Source organism: Accipiter gentilis, chromosome 5, assembly GCF_929443795.1.
Source record: "Accipiter gentilis chromosome 5, bAccGen1.1, whole genome shotgun sequence".
Classification (NCBI taxonomy): Eukaryota; Metazoa; Chordata; class Aves; order Accipitriformes; family Accipitridae; genus Astur; species Astur gentilis.
In genome coordinates this window covers 9,105,341-9,126,613 of record NC_064884.1, presented here as the reverse complement: position 1 = coordinate 9,126,613, position 21,273 = coordinate 9,105,341, and the positions used below count along the sequence as shown (strand labels likewise).

Genomic DNA, 21,273 nt, shown 5'->3' with positions numbered 1-21,273 from the left:
TGGTGGACTTCATGTTACAAACTTTTTTTTGGTACTCTTATACATATTGGCACAGTAGCCACACATTGAAAAGTTCTGATTACAATTTTCTTGATCTTGAACTTGGAATAAAGACACTGAGTTTCACTGGAAACACTCCATATTTACTGCAGTATAAACGAAAGCACAACTTGGTCCATTATTAGCAAAAATCTACAGCGTAAGCTTTTATTGCAACTTGCCTTTCTCCACTGACTATGTAAGGAGCTTTGAGGACTTCACTGCCATCAGATGGCATCTTAGGTGAGATGGACCTACCTTTATTATATAACTGCAAAAATACCAGAGAGCGTATCCAAGTATGACAGAAATCCATCGACATACCTTTAATTTTACACCCTTTGTACATGGGGATGAGTCTATCTGTGCCTTCTGGTGGCTTAGAAAAGGTCTTACGGGTTGGATCAAAGAGATTCAGCATAGATGCAGCAAGCTCAAAGCCAATCTCTTTTGAATTGAAGTTGCTGTGTGTCCATTCATCTACACAGTATCTCCTGGAGTACTTTGTTAAAGGACCAGCAGCCCTGATACTGACATCATTAGTACGGAATTTGGTATCAATCACAAGTCTTCCATCAAAAACAAGGCAAGCATCATTAATTGCCTTAAAGGTTTCATAATCCACTGCTCTGTAGGCAAAGCTAAAAAATGCCTAAAAAAAGAGATGTAAGTAAGTGTAGGTTACTATGTATTAGTTACTGGCTAATTTCATAAATCAAAACCTACACTTCATTCTGAAAGTTATTTATTTTAATAAACAAGAACATGAAATAAAGTATGATTTTATATACACAGATAAATCCTTCTGATCCAGTATTTACAACTACTAAAGTTAAAACAAAGACAGTAGAGAGAAGAATTACTGAACTAGACTCATCTACTTCTGGTTATTAGGTAAGTTTTATTTTAAAAACTCTAATATTAATTATGTCAAATAGCCTGAGTGGATGTGCATATTTTCTGTGTTAGTATGAGCATATGAAATAGACTTGAACCTTATAGGAAGTTGGTTTTCTTCTTTCAAATGCTCAAGCCAAACTGAAATATGTAACAGAAAAGTACAACATACTTTGCATTTTAGCAGGATAACTGTATATTACAAACATTTTTCCAACTGTTGTGCCTGTTTACCAACAACCTATGTTACTATGGCTACCAGCACAGGGATATTCAATGAAATGGAAAGACAGGAAATTAGAATTGTTCAGAGGAAATGTCATGCTCACTCAAACTACAGCAGCAGAATTTAAGCCAATGGAAGCTGTGGAGGCCAAGAAGTTTGTGAGAGGTACAAAAGGACTAAATACTTACGTGAAAAGGAAAGCATTCAGATTTATTATACTTGATAGTGATGTAGATTTTGGAAAGCACATCCAAACTTTGTCAGGACTGAAACATATCTCTAACTATTCCAGATCTGGATAACACTTGCTTTAGGAGGCAGGCTAATCTGTACCTCCCCAGTGCTTGGGACTACTGCCCCTGCAGTGGCAGGGCACGTGTCCAGATGGACATTGGATCCATCTAGATCATCCAGATCAGCCCAGAGGAGGCTGTGTCTGTAAGTAAAATACTTAGTACCTTTGGCAGTCAGTTACTGAATCTGGTAATAAGTACAGCAGATACCCATTCACTGTTTTGGTTTGTGGGACTGAAAGAAGATGTGACTCCCGTTCTTTGAAAACACTGCCTGTGCTGTCTTACTCCTCCTTACAGAACTGTCCCTGAGATAGGGATTTATCCTGGGACCAGCATCTACTGAAGCCATGAGCTTGACTTGCCCACAGAAAGATTTCAAGGGCATTGAAAGAAAATCACCCTAAATCCTTAAATTCCTCCTTTAAGTCTCAAAGAAAAAAGCCAGTGAAAATTCCCTTCTTTTATCTTCTCATGGCACCTGCATAGTCCCTCTCCTAGCACATGAGGAAGCAGATCAGACCTCACCTCCCAAAACAGGAGCTGGAGCTGAGGCGGCACCACCACGACAAGCACTACAAAGCAGGTGGTGCTGGAAGCGGCCACCAATTCGTCCTACGCATGAGGCTTCCGCGTGGAACAGATGTGCACACAGCACGTCATGAACAATGTGCTGGATGCCTGAAGAGACGCTTTGAAATCCAGCGCAGCGCGAGAGCGAGGACTCCAGGGTCCCGCCACAGCCCTTGCCTTTTGTCTGCATGCTCCGCACAGACTTTGCGCATTGATTAGCAGAGAGGAGCTTTCAAATCAATTTAGAATCATGTACATCTGACATTTCTCTTGATAGGCATTTTATCGGGTTTTCTACATTGCCTAAAAGTAACTTTGAAGAGGCAAAGCCCATCTGAAATCTGGAACCAAAAATGTGCTCACTAAGGACAAAAGTGCCTGTTCAGATAAAGCCGAGAGAGGTGCTGGGGAACGTAAAACCTGCATCACCTGGAAGTGTCTCAGTTCTGAAACATGAGAAATGAGGAGCAGGTAAGCGAGGCTGGGTCACTCCAGCTTGGAACTGGGGGCCACACGCACAGAACAGTCCCTGCCCCAAGCCCTCACCTCCATCAGAGTGCTACAGATGGCAGAAGCCGGAGAAGCTACCACTGTGAGCAGCATCTTCGTAGCTGCCTCTTACAAAGGATAAACTGAATGCTGGCAGAACAAAGGTCCCCAAAATAGCGTATAACAGGAGTGCACACTGGACATTGAGGGTTAAAAGTAGTAAAAATGACAAGGTTGACAGATGTTTTAAACAAGATCACGGTCTGCAAAGTGTACAGATGAAGACTGACTGTCTCATTGCTACAATATAGTTTGTGAAGCTTCAGAGCCTTTGTAAAGAGCTCTCCCCTTCATCAGTGCCCTCAGCTTTTAAAATGATTAGACGACAAGTTGAATGTTGCTGCCCACCATCAAGAAATATTACTGTACAGGCTGAGGAAAGGGTGAAAAGTTATCAGATGAGCATGTGTTAGCTTGCTGCCTTCATCCTGAACAGCCCAAGACATAACTTTATCAGGGCAAAACAGCATCAGTAATACGTCCTTCCCTTAGTGTCAGCCTCAGGGAGGACACGGCTGTGACCTGGGTAAAAGTATTACCCAATTATACCACCAAAGAGCTTTCCTGTGGACTAAAGGCAAGCATCAGATGCTCACGACTGGCTGGATAAGCCAGCCGGAAGAAAAGGCACAGGAGAGGGAAGCAAAGGGAGCTAGAAATTTTAGCAACACTGGTACGGCAGAGATGCGGCAGCAGAGGAGCCAGAGCCTCTAGGCTTGTTTGCATATAAAACAAGTAATGAACTATGCACAGTTAAGGGAATTCTAGCCATCTAGTAGATCCAAAACCAGGGAAGCTCTGCCCGTGAGGGCAAGGAGACCACACAGCCCCACATCCTGCCGGCTGACAGGCAGGACAGTGTCACCGGAGGGGAGGGGAGGGGAGGGGACGGCTGCAACCTCCAGGCTGGGAGCCATCTGTCAGCCCAGGAGGGGAGGGAGGGAGGCTGCTGCTTTAGGGAAAGAGGAGATTTTCTCCCGTTGTTTTTATCCTGCAGGACTCAACAAATTAAGCCCCCAAGAACTGCCAATCAACAGTTGATATTGGCTGAAATCCCAAAAGGCCCAGAGCTGCTGCAGTGCCGATTCCTCCACAGCCTGCTCCCTTGCGAACGCAGCTGCCTTCTTGCTGGAGGCTGCTCTCCGGAGGCCTGTCCTCCTCTGAGCCTGTCCTCCCAGGCGGCTAAAAGTAGATACAGGAGCCTTGCAAGGCAGCCAAACTGGTTTTGGAGAACATAAAGCCCCCGACACCACAAATAATTGCACATCTCTTATCTTAGAGGCTGGGTAAGAGAGACTTCAAGAGGGAAGAACCATGGCTGGAGAAAGGATGGGCACAGGATGGGGGGCACAAAAGGGCAAGAAAAACCAACCATGAGGAAATGGGGGTCTTGAAGGAATGGCATAGGCCACACAGGCAAGGTGGTGGGGAAAAGAGGAGGGGGTGACGGGGAGGTGGTGAATGACTGTTAAGTCGCAAGAACAAGAACCACATGGAGATCTCTGTGGAAGAAGGTTAAAAATAGAGGGATTTCAGGGAAAGAGGAGAGAACTTGAAGAGCTGCATGAGGAGAGTGGAAGGAACATCACTACTGGTATGGGGACCAAGGTCAGGAGACTGCTGGTGGATAAAAGTGCTATGCAAGGCCTTCACCTCCATCAGGAAGCGCTTAACCATCCATATGGTAAAAAGAAAAGGGTTGGGAAAACCCAGTGACTTAGGGCTTTCCAGTGCAGGGGAGCCGGCAGGGACCAGCAACTCGTGGGGAGCTCTGCGGGGGAGGCACAAAGCTCTTACTTTCCAGAATTACAACAGACTCACTGCACAAAGAAGTGTGCACACAGCAGGGTGTGTTGAGGGGGCCATACAGCTTCCTATGGATGCATGTTTTGAAGTGACTCTATCAGAAGTGCTCACTCACATGGATTAGCCCAACAAAGAAAAACAGAACTATTCTGCCCATCAGGAAAGGCTAAAACCTTTTCCAAATCTCACAGTGGGGTCATACTTGTGACTGTGTGTATAATTTACTTAGGTAAGATAGTGATACTGTATATGAACAAAAATGCAGTCATTAATGTAGAGGGAGAAAAATCTGTTTAAAATATATTTTAATTAAGTTGCATAGTAGGCCTCTCTATCCTAACATTTTTGACTCCTATTATGACTTACTCAAATGCACATAACTATAGACAGGAGTCGCTGTACACATTTAAATAATAAAAGAATTTCTGGAATTATTTAGAAAATTAATTAAGAGTATTTGTCACTCAGCAGTGAACAACTCTTTGTGAGTCAGGTGACTTAAATACATTTTAATCCAAATCAGTCAGGGCATTAACAATGATTTTATTTGGATTTGAAAAAACCCCAATCCTTTAGACTAAAAAGTGAATGTTCAATCTTCCAGAGACAATGAGAAAATAGATAAACCAATGAGGGATTATCTAAATGTGATGGTCTTTGTCTTAAAAAACAGACTGAAGGAAATACAATGAAAGCATATACTTACGGAACACTGCAATTTAAATGGTTTTGTATTAGTAGTGAAAGCGGCACATGTGATAAGGTCTGGGTCGTTGCCTTCGTTCCACTGTGCCAGGATACTGTCACAATAAACAGACACGCCAGCCTTTGATAGTGCCTCCTGAACAGCACTTTCGATTTCGTTGTTGTTAAGGCAAGTAACATTTGAGCTGAGTGGAGGCTGTACGAGATGTATGCGAGAACCATTAATTCCAAGAGATAAGAGGGTTTCTACCGTGGTGTAAATGTCAATTGTATTCCCATAGACAATGACGTTCCCTAAGGGAAAAAAAGGGGGAAAAATTTCTAAGACGTACAATGAAAACCTTATTAGTATAACTCAGATGATAATAACACAAAATTGCTCTCTTTGACCCTCTTATTTCTCTGATGCTATGAAGCAAACAATGTTACCTAGCAACAGTAGCTAAGATAATTTAGTGAAGAATCTGTACAAAACATCCCACAAAGTAGGCAAGTACTTAACATGGAAGTACGACATTCATTCTGGCCCCATAATTTGAAATTATCTTGATTGAAAATCCTCTAGGGGAAAAAAAACTTTTTTATTTTGTTTTCCATTCCCTCCTCAATTTTGCTCATTCAAAGGACTTACTGGGGGAGGGGAACAACACCACAGGAACAAATTAAATACATCATGCAGAAAAAAACCCCACCACAAACTATGGAAAGACCAAGTTATAGAAAACAAGCCATTGTGCAATACAGGAGGTCACCAGCGTTGCCGCTTCCTTCCGCAAAAGCCTAACCTCCAGACAATGGAGACGCCCCTGCAGACATACCCCTGTGCCTGCTGCTTCCTATCTGCCGGCTTGTCTCACCAAACTGCCCTGCCGAGGGGCACAGGCAGCCGATGCACTGACAGGCAGTGCTGGCAGCTCTGCTCCGCTCTTTGAAGACAGCTGCCCCCCTCCAGTGCACATCGGAGAATGCCCAAAACCTACATGCCTCAAGTACATGCTCTGAACCAGCCAGTCTCCATCCTTGCACGCTGCCTAGGAATCAGCAAGCTTGAGACAGACATTTCTGATCAGGTGGTGTGAAAACAGTGTTTGGATATAGCTGCTCCTTTTGCAGTGCATTGTCACTAGAGCAGAAACCACAATTTAAACCAACTTTGTCTTTCCACTCACTGGGCAAAAGGAGTTCTGATTCAAACCCACACCTCCCACCTTCCGTTGGAATGCCCTTAACAACAAAGCTGCAGGCTGTATGGTAGGATCTTGCAAATTCTCTTACTGAACTGGTGCCGCTTCAAACTGCATAGTTAAAGCTGAGAGTGAATACGTGAGGATGGGAGGAAAGCAGGTTCTGTGTGAGCATAATGTGACTCTCCAGCCTAATGGCTAAAGCCCTCCTGGCAACAAGGGAGGCAGAGCTGGGATGCATCAGAGCATCTGTATGTTTCATCTAAGGATGGTTTAATATAAAACACATAAACATTGCTCTGAGCAGGGACTGAAACATGCTCCTCTCCTTCCTGTTCCCTCTGTCCCCCTGCTCGGAATGGAAACCATTTTTCTGCTCCGTGATCCACTGAGCCTTCACGTAATCCATGCAAAATGGCACAGCTCTCATAGGACAGACTGGGAACTCCTCTCCCGGTGGCTAAGGACCCTTTGCTACGAGGGCCACAGCCAAGCTCTTGCCCGAGCAAAGGAGGATCGAGCCCAGGCTTGTGGGCTCCTCCATGCATGCAGCAGTAAGCATGCACACAGCCACCAGCTCTGCGTCTGTGCTGTGCTAGCTCAAGCTGCAAGGCCAAGATAGATGGAGGAACACCCAGCGTGTGAATTTTGACAGACCTTCAGTAAGACATCAGCTCCTGCACGTTAAGTCTGATGGGTGTTTCAGTATGCCAAGAATCTGCTCTGTCAGCATAAGGATGCATCAAATGCACTTTCCCAGTGCTTTTAATATCCCAACACCTGGTCAACACTGCTTGTCAGCAGGTGCATTTATTGCTTTCTGGGAAACCCCTGGCAGAAATAGGAAATAATTGAGCCATACCTACACAAGCTAACATGTAAACATTCTTGCAAGAGAGGACACCATACACTCCAGCATGAAGCTGGGAGAAAGGAAATTGCAGAAAAGCTAACACCCCCCCAAGTGTTGTTTTTCCAGGTAATGTAAACCAGAAGAAAGCCAGTGCACAAATCCCAGGCCATCCCAGGCTCATCCAGTCTCAGACTGAAGCTGAAGGATAACACAGAGGACACAGGGCCTCGTATAAGACAACTTAGATACGACAGAAGTTTCTCTACGAGCTCTGTGAAAATAACTTGTAGTCTGGCGTTGAAGGAAAAGCGTAGGGTGGAATGGTCTAATGAAAAATCTTGTTGGAACATATGAAGTGTTTCAGGAATGGCCTTTAATTGACATAAACAGCAGCTGGCACTGGCTCCCCACAGACTACATAGCAGTTACTGCGATCAGAATTTGGACAAACAGCTGACTTTTCCTACATAACTGGCTTGATCTTGACTTTAGGCAGAATTTGTTTTCCTACATGACACTGCAGTAAGAAGCGATGCGCAGGTAAGAGTGCCTCATGCAACTAACTTGCACGTTTATCTTGGCATTGGCATTTATGTCTCTCCTCAAGTGATAGCATCCCCTACAACCTGAATTTTATTATTTCATAGGCTAAACTGATTTCACTGGGACCATGTTTTACTGCATGAGACACCGAGCAATACTAAACAGAGCATTCACAAAGCCCTAGCTCCCAAGAATATTAATGATAAAAATTGTTAACAGATGTTCTATTATTCCCCTTTGACTACAAGGTTATTTTATTTGCCCATATCAGTTTGGCTACTTGTAGCTGCCAGATAAATGTATCTCCTCATAACTGCCAGAGAAAAGAATTGCCCCATGATTATACATGCTCAGAAATGTTGGAAAGCATATTTTTACTGTTCACATCAGTGACCAGAGGGATTGAATAATTTTACCTGCAACAGTATTCATCTGAAATCATAAGAAAGAGATCTTACTACCTGCATAAATGTAATACAGAATAAGTATAATGTACGATAATGGGAATTCCATCCAACGTGTACATTGCTAAGCTGACTTTCTAAGCCAGAAGAACCCTTTCCATCGCTCCTGCTTACAAGGACACCTATCTGTAGGCAGCACTCTCCTCATGAGAGAGCCAAAAAAGAAGGAAGACGTAAGGCTGATCCATTTTTTTTCACTGCTGCAGCAGGATGTAATGCAAGAAGTAAACAAGGAGCACTAGTGGTGAAATACAAAGTTCGATATATTAATTTTTAGTAATCTACTGTGCTAATAGTGCAGATAAGAATGTGGTACATGGATGCTGACAGCCTCACATTACGTTTACACATTTTCAATTAGCAAGGGCTGAAAAACATGCAGCTGAAGAGGATGCAGTGGCTGGGAAAGGGGAATGAGAAGTGCTTACCAAAGGCAAAGGCTAGCAAAGTTTTGTTCTGACTTTAAGGCAAGTAAGTCTGGGCAACTGAGAAATCCTTGCCATTTGGCAGAACCAGCCTCTTTGGAGGGAAGTTCAGTTATTGCATTATATGTTGGCATTTTTGTATATATGAGATCAGATTCAAGCCCTGCATTTCTCAAGGAAAATTAAAATTCTGTTTTATATGGTAATATTAAATACAACTCCATTAGATCAAGGAAACCAGTGCTCCTTTACTGACCTCTTGTAAATCAACAATTTACGGTTTCTGCTTATTACAATATTAGTGGGTTTTTAGATTACAGTGCTAGTAGACTAGGAACTACAGATATTCATTACAGACTGAAATTATGCTCACTGGACAGATAGCAGTTCCTCAGGATGCTTTTATTATTTAACTACATGAAAATGTATCTATCTGTGAGTAAACATAATAATCTTCCACAGAAAAAAGCAGCCATAAATAAAGACCGTTAGAGTAGTTTTATCATTTACTACTAGAATGTCAGCATTCTGCGGCAGAGCAGGCTCATTCATTTTCCACAAGTGGAAGCACAAGATTTCAGTGACCCTAGCATGACCTGAATCTTTTTAGTTTGCAAAAGCTAAAGGAGAAAACCAGTATTAGCTAAAGCATCAGTGGCTGTGGTTGGTGATTCATGCACTGGAATTTTAATGCGATAGTATTCCTACAAACACGCTTTTAATAAGGCAGTAAACTATGTTTAGGTAAAGAGAAAAAATAATTGCTCCATTTTGGGCCATTAAAGCAGTTTTGTTCCTTACTTTACTCCCATCCTACTTTTTATTTTCATGGAAAGCGCAGAGCTAATAGGAGATGAATTTCAATTAGTCACAATTACAGTTATAATAGGTTACATGCATTAGGCGGCTGGGTTTCATCAGAGAAGCCGCAGCAGCAGCCGTTGGGGCTGGTGCTCACCCTGCTCCCAGGCCCTCGGCAGCAGGAGGTCATTTCGGAGCCACCAGCACGACCGGCCAGGAGCAAAGACCTCCCACCCCAGCTCAGGGGACCCTGCTGCAGCCCACCATGCTGCAGGTGTCCAAGGGGCTGGCAACAGCAGATGTGGCTCACCGCTTCTCCCACGGGCTCCTCAAGCAACACCCACTGCCGAGAGCCAGCCAGCTTCTCCCGTCACCTCTCCTGAGGCGAGGAGGAGCCCAGGGAAGAAGGCTGCAGTCAGCCTGCCGCTGCCCATCCTCGGCGGCACAGCCACTGCCGGGAGCACCGTTGCTTCCACCACGGCGTGCACACAACGCCTCCCACCAGCACGTGCTACCGGGCTGATCCTGCTCTACTTACAACTCACAAAAAAGCATCCACTGATTCCATCCAGAATGAAGTGGCACCCAGTGCTCACAGAGGGAAGAAAAGCTATTAAAAACCCTACCTTAACTCTTAATTAAAAGCTGCTCTCAGAATCAGTGCCACCAAATGAAGATTTCATCCAATTAGGCTAATAAGACTCACATTGTGAAGCTCAGCGATTAACGCTTTCCTTTAAAAAACCTCCAGAAGTAGAGGTGGTCTTGAAGGCACATTCACCTCCCTCATCCGGGGCTTTTCTCCCCCAGCCAGGGGCCAGTGGGAGCTGCTCCTTGCCCCAGCCCCCGGGCTGGCTACGTGGGACCCTGGTGGGGGGGCCCATCCAGTGGCCCAGCCAGAATGAGGCTTGGCACAGCAGGCTCCAGACTACTTTTGATAAACATAGCAAATGGCTGAATAAGACGAGCACAAATAGAAGAAAGTTGCGTGGAGAAAAGACCATGTATAAGCTGAGAATTATTGTGTCTGAAGTGGGAGGATGAAATGTCTATTTCTGTGCAGCTACAATAACCAGCATATATAGTTTTACCAGCCACTTCATTTTCTTTAAACGTAAGCAAATCTTATTTTTTAATGTTTTGAATTCTAACATGTTAGAAGGAAAAGGAATTCTAGCAGGTTAGTAGGAATTTGACAAACAATACTTTAGTTTTGATGAGATTAAATACATGAGGTGTAATATTACTATTTATTGAAGGCAAAACTAGGATCTGTAGGATTTCAGAGATGAAAAGTAAACAGAAACATAAAACTTTGGTCATCCCAGTACAGCAATAGCATGGCCTGCAGAGAGCTGACAGACATCCAAATCAATTGCTGAGCTCCACAGGAGCCTTGCCTCTGCGTCTCCGTGAGCCTGTTGCCTATTAGGCTGCTTCCAGAATAGGCTAGGGTCTGAAAAGTGGACTCATTCTCAGAAAGAGCAGGGATCTTGGATGCAGCTATGATCAAGCCTGAAAGAACAACATTCGTAAGAAATATAGCTGGAAAAAGAAGCAGGGTGAGGAAGAACAGAAACAGAGATGGGTGGAGAAAGACTTCTCCAACTGGGCACTCTTTAGAGCTTACATCTGCAGCGGCAGACAACATGAAGTGGGAAGAGCAACTAAAGGAAACTGGAGCCAGAGACAGGGTGGGGACAAAGGGAGAGGCGTCACCTCTCCCGCAGACCACATCTCCAAAAAGTCCCTCCAGACCAGCCTCATCAGGAGTTGTGGATTTAGCTTATAACCAAAGACAGGACAGTGCCCAGTTAAGATATCCAGCTTTACACCGCAACAAAAGTCAGCAGCAATAATGAAATTATGATTAATATAATATTATTTTAGTATTAATAATAAGAAAGGTGCATTCATCCCAAAGCAGCTGAGGTGCTGTAAGACCGCGTTCACCTGAAAAGCAATCCTCCTGGGCACCTTGCCCCCCAGCCAGCAGCTAGTTCTCAGGCAGTGTTTCTGCACAGGTGGACTGGAGCACATTCCAGGACTGGACACACATGGATTTACATGAAAGGCTAGCAGTAGCAAACAGGAAAAACTAACAACCTCATCTGTTTATGCAAACGCAGCTGTGCATATCAGCTGGACATCAGGTAAAACTGTTCGGGCAGGGGCTGGTATCAGCTGGAAAACAGGCAGAGCGGGACTGCTGAAGAGGGTCTATTTACATGCCTGAGGCCAGGAAGCTGTTTGAGGAAAATGCAGGCAGAAATATCATGTTTGTCATCCCCTGTCCTGATCTGAGCAAGACTTGAAGGATGATAACAAAACTTTCAGTGTCTTGAGAACTTCCCTGAAGGTCTGCCAAGCAGGACATGAACCTTATAGACAACACCAAATAACTACCAATTTTCATTATGTTCTCTATGAATGAAGGAGGTAAACGACATCTTTAGGTAACTCCTGTTGTTGCACTCGACAGGAATTTTCCACAAAGACAGCTTTCCTGCTCTGAACTCTGTCCTAACTCAGATCTAGCACACTGAAGTGACATTACAGGAACTCGCTGTTTGGTCTCTTTTTCCTGTAGCTGAAAATTTAACTTGGAAGCCTGGATGATTCCAGATATTTTCAACAGCCTACACATTCAGTGAATGAACTAATGAATATATGAACAATGCACACCTGAACAGGCCGAGGAAATTCAGGTGTGGTGGACATCTGGACAAATGTGTGATTTTAAGGGTTAAAAAGAAAATACTGGGAGCCTGCAGTTCTAAGTGAAAATCCGTAACTGACATAACCGAACACAAAGATGACAGATAGTGAAAAAAAAACACTTCCTATTTTAGACCTGTTTTCTTTGTGTTATGCCTCAAATCTAGATATTTTTCTACACAACAGAAAAACACATACACTAATTAAATTATTATTTAATTGGCTAATTAATGACTCCAGCCAGATTTGCATTTGGGACTAATTTTGTTTTATATAATAATTATAGATAATTAATCTATCTCAAGCCTTTCTTTCCTAGCTAAATATGCTGGGTATCAAAAATGACAACAAATTGTAAATTAATCTGGAAAACAAAGCACAGCAGATGAAAGACTTTGTTAGAATTAATCAGGCTCCAATTATACTATGGCATTAAGGAAACAATAAGCCTAGAAAACATATCCGTAAATGTGCGTGTGCTAACGAAAACCCTTACCTTCCGAGTTGACAATGTTTTCTTTCAGCCAGTGCATTGCCTTTAAGCAGTCCTGATCATCATTGAGAGTAAAATGATTGGAAGGGACTTTCCCTGTGTATCTTTGTGGCCACTTACTTATGACTTCTCTGTTAGTTGGGAGTTTACTGATATCTGCACCAGTGGGAGACAGGACCTGGAAGAAATGAATAAATGAGTGAATGAATATATGGCATATATCTTGGAGAACCATTAAGGAAGATTTTAAAAAACAACGACACAAGCCATTTGACTACCTACGGGTTGCTATCCTTGTACATCCAAACCCTTCTTAACATTCAGCAGCAACAAACACATCAGTGGCCACAGAGAAAATAGACTGATGCTAGTCTGAGTTTACACACACAGGTGCACATGCATGTGTGTGTGTATTCCATATATTCTATGGGATATGGGTGACCATTTTAAACAGCAGTACCACAACAAGTAAATAACAATACAGGCAAAAGGCAAATGAAAGGGACTTCACAGCAAACAGCAGAAACGCATAAATATATGATTGAAGGATCTCTGAAATTATTTGAATAACATATGCCTTTAAAAGACACTTGAAAATTCCTTTTGCAGCAAGACTGTCTCCATGTATTGTCAGCAAAAATAAACTTTCTAAAATAAGAGAGATCTTGTCCCAGAGAAAGGGACCAAAACCTGCTTGATGGTTAAAATGCCAGGATTCAGTAAAGTGTTAATGGTATAATGCTACTTTACAGTAAACAAATTCAATCTGAATTAGACAGAGCAAAAAAGGGAATCTGATCTATGACTTCTACAGCACCAGTGATTAACGTCCTGAACAATGTTCTCACTGACCACTGGATCAACTGAAATACTATTTGGTCGTATAAAAACAGGCATGACATCAAAAGATCTTACTTGCCCAACAAGTAAATCTTCTTAATCATAATGAATAATGTTTTACTAGGCATTAATTTGACTGCTTACCAAATAAGGAACAACTCATAAAAAAGGATGGACTACAGCTCTGTGTAATAAAACAGAAACCAGATGATAAAAATAATTCCTTCCTATTTTTTGTAGGGCTTAAAAGTGAGAATAGAGGATGTTAGGTTTTCTTCTTGAAGGCAGATAAACCCCCAGTTTTCCCTTGCTTTCTTTATCTTTCTTTTTCCTCCAGTGTAGTTACTCCCCATAACTTATTTTGAAAGTCAGTTACCTCCAAACTTCTTTTTCTAGGAGCACTTGAAGTCATTCAGACCATACTTCAACTTTTGTTTCATCCCTGTTGAATAGTCAGTATGGACTGTTGTTTAAAGTGTGGCTCTACTCTGAAAAGTGATTACAGAAAAACTGGGGCTTTCTTGCTCCACAAATCTGTTGCACTCACGCAGTCCAGATTTCACTAGGCAGCTGATCATACCTCACATTCACATTTGTGACTTATGGTGAACAGCACTGTAAAAATCTGTCAACACAGGCTCAGTTTGATCTCCCAGTTTTAAAGGCAATATACGTTGCTCATGATTCCTACCCAAAACCAATCAGTAAAATCACTGCAGGCAATGGGGCTATACAAAAGATGACCATTTGGTTTACACAGTTTGAAGGCCACGTGATGACACACAGAAAGAACGAACCCTGGCCAGGATGTCCGAGTAGAAGCTGAGCCTGTAGGGCTGGATGTCAGCTTGATTCCACATTTCACGTGTAACTAAGGGTCTGCTTCAGTCTCACTGGAAACTTAACTGTGTGCCACAATAACACACAGCACCACATACGTGCCTAGGCATGGTCATCATGTGAGATGAGTAATTAATTTGATAAGGAATTCTCTCCATTGCCAAAACTAGGTCAAATGGTGTTAGACCAGCTGGAGTTAAGTCTCCTGTGGCTGGGGCCACATGTCAATTGGGCCTACTCTTCAGCAGGTTTAATGGTCATGGTGGCAAAAATACTGGCAGCTTTGCTTAATATCTGATACTGAGCAGCGACATCGCTGGTAGAAAATTTTGTAAAACCTCTCATCTCCTCCAAATTCTATCGTCACATTGAAATAGTACAAGCTGCTACACTGAAGGGCTGCAAACTTTCTGGTTATACACTTGCTAAGGACTACTCTACTGCTTTGCTAATCACACAAACACTATTCACTGTAAAAACTGAATATATTATTATGTTTTTCCCTCTGCACACAATCTTACCTGGTATTTCTGCCCAGTACAGAGAACAAGGTAGTCATATGGTACTTTTTTCTCCTTGGAAACAACTACATATTTGGCAGTGCGATTTATGCCAGTCATTTTACCAACCACAACGTTAACCCAGGAACAAAGTGACATCTGTGCATAATCTTCATCATTAAAACAGTGGCTGTGAAGAAAGAATATCTGTAAGTGACATTTCAGCAGCTGACAGCAGGCATTAATTAGACATCTGGTGAGTTAGCCAAAGTCCCCTAGTGGTTCAAGTCTGTTCTCTCGCTGTGAGTTTACGGCAGTCTATAGTAAAAGATTAGTCATTATGAAATACTCAGTTACAAATTGACAACTTTCTGCTAAAACCAAACAATCCCTCCCAGCATTGGGCCTTACAACCACATAATTTAAAAACAAAGTCAGAAATAGATGCTTTACTCTGCTTTTGCTTTGCAGGCTGATGCAAGGAGGCTTTTGCACCTGCAAAGAAAATATTTTAACAGTCTAATTCTTTCTCCGATGTAAGACTCCCTTAGGAAGTTTTTTTTCCACTGTTGCATCACTTGGTATTCAACTTCACCAGTAGTGGCTATGGTGAGAGACAAATGCAATGAAGGCACCATTGGCATTTTAACAACCATGTTCCAAAGTATTAGTCTGAAAAGTTTAAAAATAAATAGAAAGCTAGGAAAATGGTTGTCAGAGCTAGAAGTATAAGGCAGAGATTTCAAATTGTCTCTTGGTGACCCCTTTCCAAATGAACTTTTCCATAATGCAAGAATGAAAAATTCTGAAAACATACTACACTGAGCCCCTACCCAAAAACTTTCAAAAGTCTCTAAGATGCAGCTGAATTCCTCTGCCAGATGAACTGAATATTAAGAGGAATAAAGAAGAAATTATCACACAGGCTATCCAACAGAAAACAAAATCAGCAGGTAAGTGAGAGAAAGAGAGACACTAACAGAGCAGATGTGAAAAATACTAATCTTTACTAATTTCTAACTGAACACAATTTATTGTTGATGAAAACGGGGAAGCAACTTTTATAATTTCAAAGCAATTACCTGCAGTGCTAGGTAACAACCAATATAAAGATTTGTCTGTTTTAAGAAGCCGAACCTTGTTCCATACAGTAGTTATGGTTTCCAGGGCTTTTTGTCCCTGAATGTCTTACAGACTAAATGTTGTCCAAATGAGATACCTCGATAAAAATCTTATTTCCAGGGTGTGTATGGTGCGCACATTCTGACCGCCACGCTCTGGCAGTGTTAATTCAATATAAATACCAAAAAACTAAGGAACCCAAAATCACTTGTCAATTTTGAAAATCTCATACAAGGTTTACTTCTGCAGCTGTTAAAATTCAGCAGTGTTACAGTCTGTTTTCAGTGTAAAGTATCATATATATTCCTATGTATGACAGAAGTATCAAAGATCTAGAATCTGCTATTTAAAAAGCCAATTTTGAAGCAACATCTGAATGGAACAAAACCTCTTTTAGTGCCTCATTAATTAAAATTAAAATTATTTCCAAAGGTCTTTTATGGCTCAGAGTATGCCTCCACTCTGCCCAACTAAGCAACTTGCATTTGTACTGCCCTCTCTGCTTAACAGACTACTGGAAAGACAAAGATTCCTGAAGGTAAAATACTTCAATACAGATGTACAATACACACATCATTATAAAATGCATGGAGGACCAGAGAGATAATATTTTCAATGAGGTCTGTTATGACTCTTGAATACCACTGAGTCTTGCAGTAGCCCATTATGAAAATACACAGTATGCTGCTGGCCATTCTGCAAATCCAGCTATACTCAACTCAATACCTTCCTGATACTGAAAACTTAAACTAGACAAAATTCTGTTAAATTAGGTACTTTCAGTAGAATTGAAGATTAATGCTAATCCCAAACCCATTTATAGCTTCATAGAGGGATGAACCTGCAGGATCTAGCAAAAACGAATGCAACAGGCTTTAAACAAGCAAAAAAAGATGAGTGGCTGATGTTGCACAGATGTCTGGTTTATGAGATCAGAGTGACACGGCAAGAAGATGGAACTTGCACATCTTGTGTGAAAGGAAGCTGAGTCTCACCCCTGCTAGCACTTCACACCTATGAGACAAGATGGGAATGGCCAATAAAGAGATCCTGGGCTTCACCCAGTCTGTGAGCTGAAGTCAGTGCAGAAAAAAAATAATCCATGGCCATTCAGAGGCTCAAGAACTCTACTTTCTATTGATACTGAGTGATGAAAAATATTCCACTTTCTTTTTACTTAATGTAATGTGATTAAATAGAAGGGGATTCAGCTCATGTTCAAGTATTTGATGCCTTTATATTATACCAGTGACTGCAGCAGAGAAGGCTGGAGAGAGACTTGGCACTAACAGCTATTAATTTCCCTTTAGTACCAGAATATACATTCTAAAACAGAGCTGATTGCTAGACATTAGTTGTTGTTACTGAGTTCCCAAAATTGTCATACCGGATGCCACAGAAACAAACGAACTTGCTTTCATAACCTGAAGAATTTCAGGGCTGAATGACCAGGCTTTCTGAGGTGCTCTGCATCCTCTGCACTCACAAATACCAGAAGCAAATAAACAAGGGAAGAAAACCACTGACAATTGTAAACTGTAATCATGCAGAAATCTATAAATAAAATGGACATCAAGGATAGATGAGGGTTTTCTAAAGCACCTTTATAATTGAGGTGCACAGCTCCCAGGAGACTGGCACTCCAAAATCACAGTGAAGCTTTCAAAAATCATACCCTGCAGAGTTCAATTTTCACTCTTAATCTGCTTTCAAATTTTAACAGCTAATTCTGGTGAGGCAGCTATGAACTGCAACTTTCAATCAGGAAGCATGTTTTGTTATTACAGTTCTTTTACAGTATACTTAGGAAAAAGAGTACGTGCATTTATGTGAGCACATAATCCCTTCATTTACTAGATTTGTACTTAAACACACCTCTTCCTACAATAAAAAAATTAATTCAGGTAACTACTTATAAAAAAATTCCTTGATAGGGCAAAGTTCCAAACAAGACAAGGTGGTTTTAAGCAGGTTCACATCACACCATTTTCATATCTTTGTAGAGATTTCATTTTTAAGGTTCAGCAAGCAGACATTGAGTTGTTTCATCATTTAAAGAGCTGGCCCTTTAGTGCAATGCTGCTTACTGAGCAAAAGATTTGGTAAGAAACAAAGTACAGGTTCCAGAGAGTCACATGCCAAATCTAAATAAATTTTACTAAGTTCATTCCCTTGCTATTCAAAATAACTGATTCATTTTAATTCTATGCTGCTCAACATCCAGACCAATCATGTTCCTGTCTACAGTGAGGATTCCTAGTCACTATTCCAAAAGAAAAAAATAAAACGATCAAAACAAATATACTAAATTTAAGTGAGAATTATGTACTGTGAATTTTAATGAGGTAATATTTTGTCCTACTAAATGGAAGATATTTTACTTATCGGCAAACAAGAAAACTCGTGAAATGTTTAATCGCTCACTAGACACAAGCACAGCCATCTTCACAATCTTCCCTTCAGCTGTTTTGCACCAGATCCATGGCTCTGCCAGCCCAGGGGAGGTAAGTGTAAGAGACGGCACTATGGCTGGGACTGGAGACAGACTTCCAAGGTCCAGTGACTGGCACACAAATAGTTCACAAGCAGCAGAAGTGATGCAGCATAGTTCTTCCAAATTTATCAACAGCAATAATCCTAAACTTTCCCCCACATACTCAGCAAAATTCTCACTATCATCAGTGGGGTCTGCATCTCACCACACGGCTGCTATAAGCAGACTTACTAGTCGCATTGCTAATATTAATTCTTATACGTTCTTTTGTTCAGCATTATTTGGAACAAAACTCATGGAAGTTAAAAACTAAGTAATATTTAAAAAGCAAGCATAGGTCTTTGTCATTTTAATTTAACCTGGAGATCTAAACAATCTAAAAGGTCTTGGAAAGGAGAGACCAGTGTCCTGGTATAACACAATGGATTGCTGTCCTGAAGTTACTGCTTCAGCAATATTTCGCTAATAATAATTATATTCAACTCATTTCACAGGTGAATGCATGTTGTATAGACAGATTGCATTATTTTGAGGCTATCTGTCTATGTATCTATCTGAAATTTAGGACAAGTTCACAAGGAATTATAAAGTGTTATGTTTTCCTTCGAAGCTGTGGAAGTGTTTAGATATTAAATCAAACCTGTTAATTAAAAATCTTCTATGTTTGGAGCCTGGTAGGTCTTTTCCTGGAAGGCCATGAATTGAAATCAAGGTCAGATTGTTGAACTTCAGATGCGGACTGCAGAAAGAAAAATAAAATGCCACAGTTCAACCAGTGTAAGTTTGCTGAGGCGCCGTTTAGTACAAGCATAATGTGAGTGCATTTCAACATATGGTTATACACAGTGTTTACAGCTTACCTTCCCAGTCCATCACTGTGACTTTCGAGCTGTATAGCATCCAGAACAATATTGTCTCAATACTGACAGAGATATTTAGACTCTATCATGAAACTAACAAGCTCTGCTCCTAAGGCCTTATGGCAGGACTTACCTTCCATGACTACAAAAGCTATCATAACACCACCAAGTCTTTGCTCAAACACCTTTGCTGTTCCTAGCTCACCTTCTGTAAGCTGCAGGAAAGGAAAAAAGAATTCCTGACAACTGGTAATTTGTCTGCTTCTTGCAACATGTCTACTGAAATTTGGAGGGCATATCAAAGGAGCAGCACAGATTTTAATTCCATATTCAGGAGGATATAGAAAGTAATTCCTTTACACAGGCCAGGTACAAAGTGTTTTGTCATTTTGCTAAGATGCATGTGTCTTTGGACACAAAAAGAATACTTTCCACTGTAGTTTCATTAATGCCAGAGTGTGTGGGGGGAACAAGACTGACAGTATGTTGAACTAAATGTGATCTGACATTTAAAAACAAATAAATACTATGAGTGATTAAGCCTTCTAATCTTCAAGGCTTTCTGTAAGTTAAGTATGGATTGATGCAAATGGTACAAAGGAATCAGAATGTTTTTTATCAACCAATGTTAATTTGTTATTCATACGTTTAAAAAATATATTCAAACAAAGTTAAAGGTCATACTTAAACCAAGGAATTTCAAGGTTATGTCTGCCCCTCTCAAAATGCATATTAATAGTTTAATTCTGGATTATGGATTATCTATGGTAAATCTCCACGCATACTCAGGCCGAGTGCAATGTAATAAATAACCTTAATGTAACAGAGTGCATATATTTATACAGATTATGGGCCTGATTCTCATTTAAATTAAGGTCACTCCACAGAGGTGGGTGTAAATAGAATTTGCTCTTCATTTATGGCCACATTATGCTGGCTGAGTGATACAAAGTGGTCTTCATGTAAATGAGAGTTAGCCTGATACATTAAGCTGAATTTAAAGTGTACAGAATGCCATCTGCACTCATGGAGCACTCCTCATGGGGTGCAAATGTGAACAATTACAATAACTTTACACACCTAAATAGTATGACTCCTTGGCAGTTAGTTTACATGTAATTATGAGGAAAATTACTACAACGGTACATAAACATACTAGACATTCTCCCATCCTGCCTGCCCTCAGAGCAATGAAGTTTCTTTTCAGCTTAGAGCTGAAATAATCTGTACATGTTGCATGGCCTCTTGCCAGTAGGTCTTCAAATCCAGGTGCTACAATAACATTAAATTTAAATTACATTAACAATATTTAGGATGAAAATGTTGCAAGCAAGCCTCAGAAAAATGGCAGAATGAAGGTCCTCGCCAACATTAATATGCCTCTTTTGCATGAGTGCACTGTGATGCACTTTATTGATCTGGTCACATACTATTTTCTTCTGCAGATGCTCTACCTCTATTTAGTCCATACACAGTTATCCAGTATTTCCACAGTCATATGGTATTTGTTTAGTTCTTCCCCATTGAGTGTGAGGCTTCAATTCAGACCTTTCACTCAGTACGATTTACTAAGTAATGATTTACTTCTACCTCAGCGCTCCCATGGCATTCCCATATGCCCTGAACATTAATTCATGTTTCCCATTCATTAATCTTGTAGGCATCAAAATGTTGATTAGCATCTCCTTAGAATACTGTGACGAGATGAGTCATATCTTTGATTCCCATTTTACACTGAGAAAAATCAAGGCACAAAGAAAATTGGATTAAAGCTATCGAAAAGGCGCACTGATGTTGGAGGTAGAACTTAAGAGACACAGAGGCTGGTACCTGGCACTGCCCTGTGCTTCAGAGTGCAGGCACACTGCCCTCCCAGGTCCAAGGAGCAGCAGAGCTCTATGCATAATTTCATGCTAATAATATTCACATTTTCAAACACAGAGGTAAAATTCTTCTTCAGCTTAGAATCAAAATTTGTTAAATGTTTATAAGCACAGGGTGGCATTTGTGAAAATTATCAGAATCTTTACAGAAAATTAGTAAAAAAC

At 41.2% G+C, this 21,273-nt stretch overlaps 1 protein-coding gene across 2 annotated transcripts in view; it reads right to left on the bottom strand.

Annotated features, from left to right (window-relative positions):
• CFAP61 (cilia and flagella associated protein 61) overlaps positions 1 to 21,273 on the bottom strand; it is a 122,394-nt gene that overhangs the window by 32,538 nt on the left and 68,583 nt on the right. For both annotated transcript variants that reach the window (XM_049801117.1, XM_049801116.1), the window contains exons 18-22: positions 19,006 to 19,104; positions 14,771 to 14,939; positions 12,573 to 12,747; positions 5,090 to 5,382; positions 364 to 691 (exon numbers count right to left, since the gene is read on the bottom strand). In XM_049801117.1, coding sequence (XP_049657074.1) covers positions 364 to 691; positions 5,090 to 5,382; positions 12,573 to 12,747; positions 14,771 to 14,939; positions 19,006 to 19,104 — 1,064 coding nt within the window. The remainder of the gene's footprint in view (positions 1 to 363; positions 692 to 5,089; positions 5,383 to 12,572; positions 12,748 to 14,770; positions 14,940 to 19,005; positions 19,105 to 21,273) is intronic.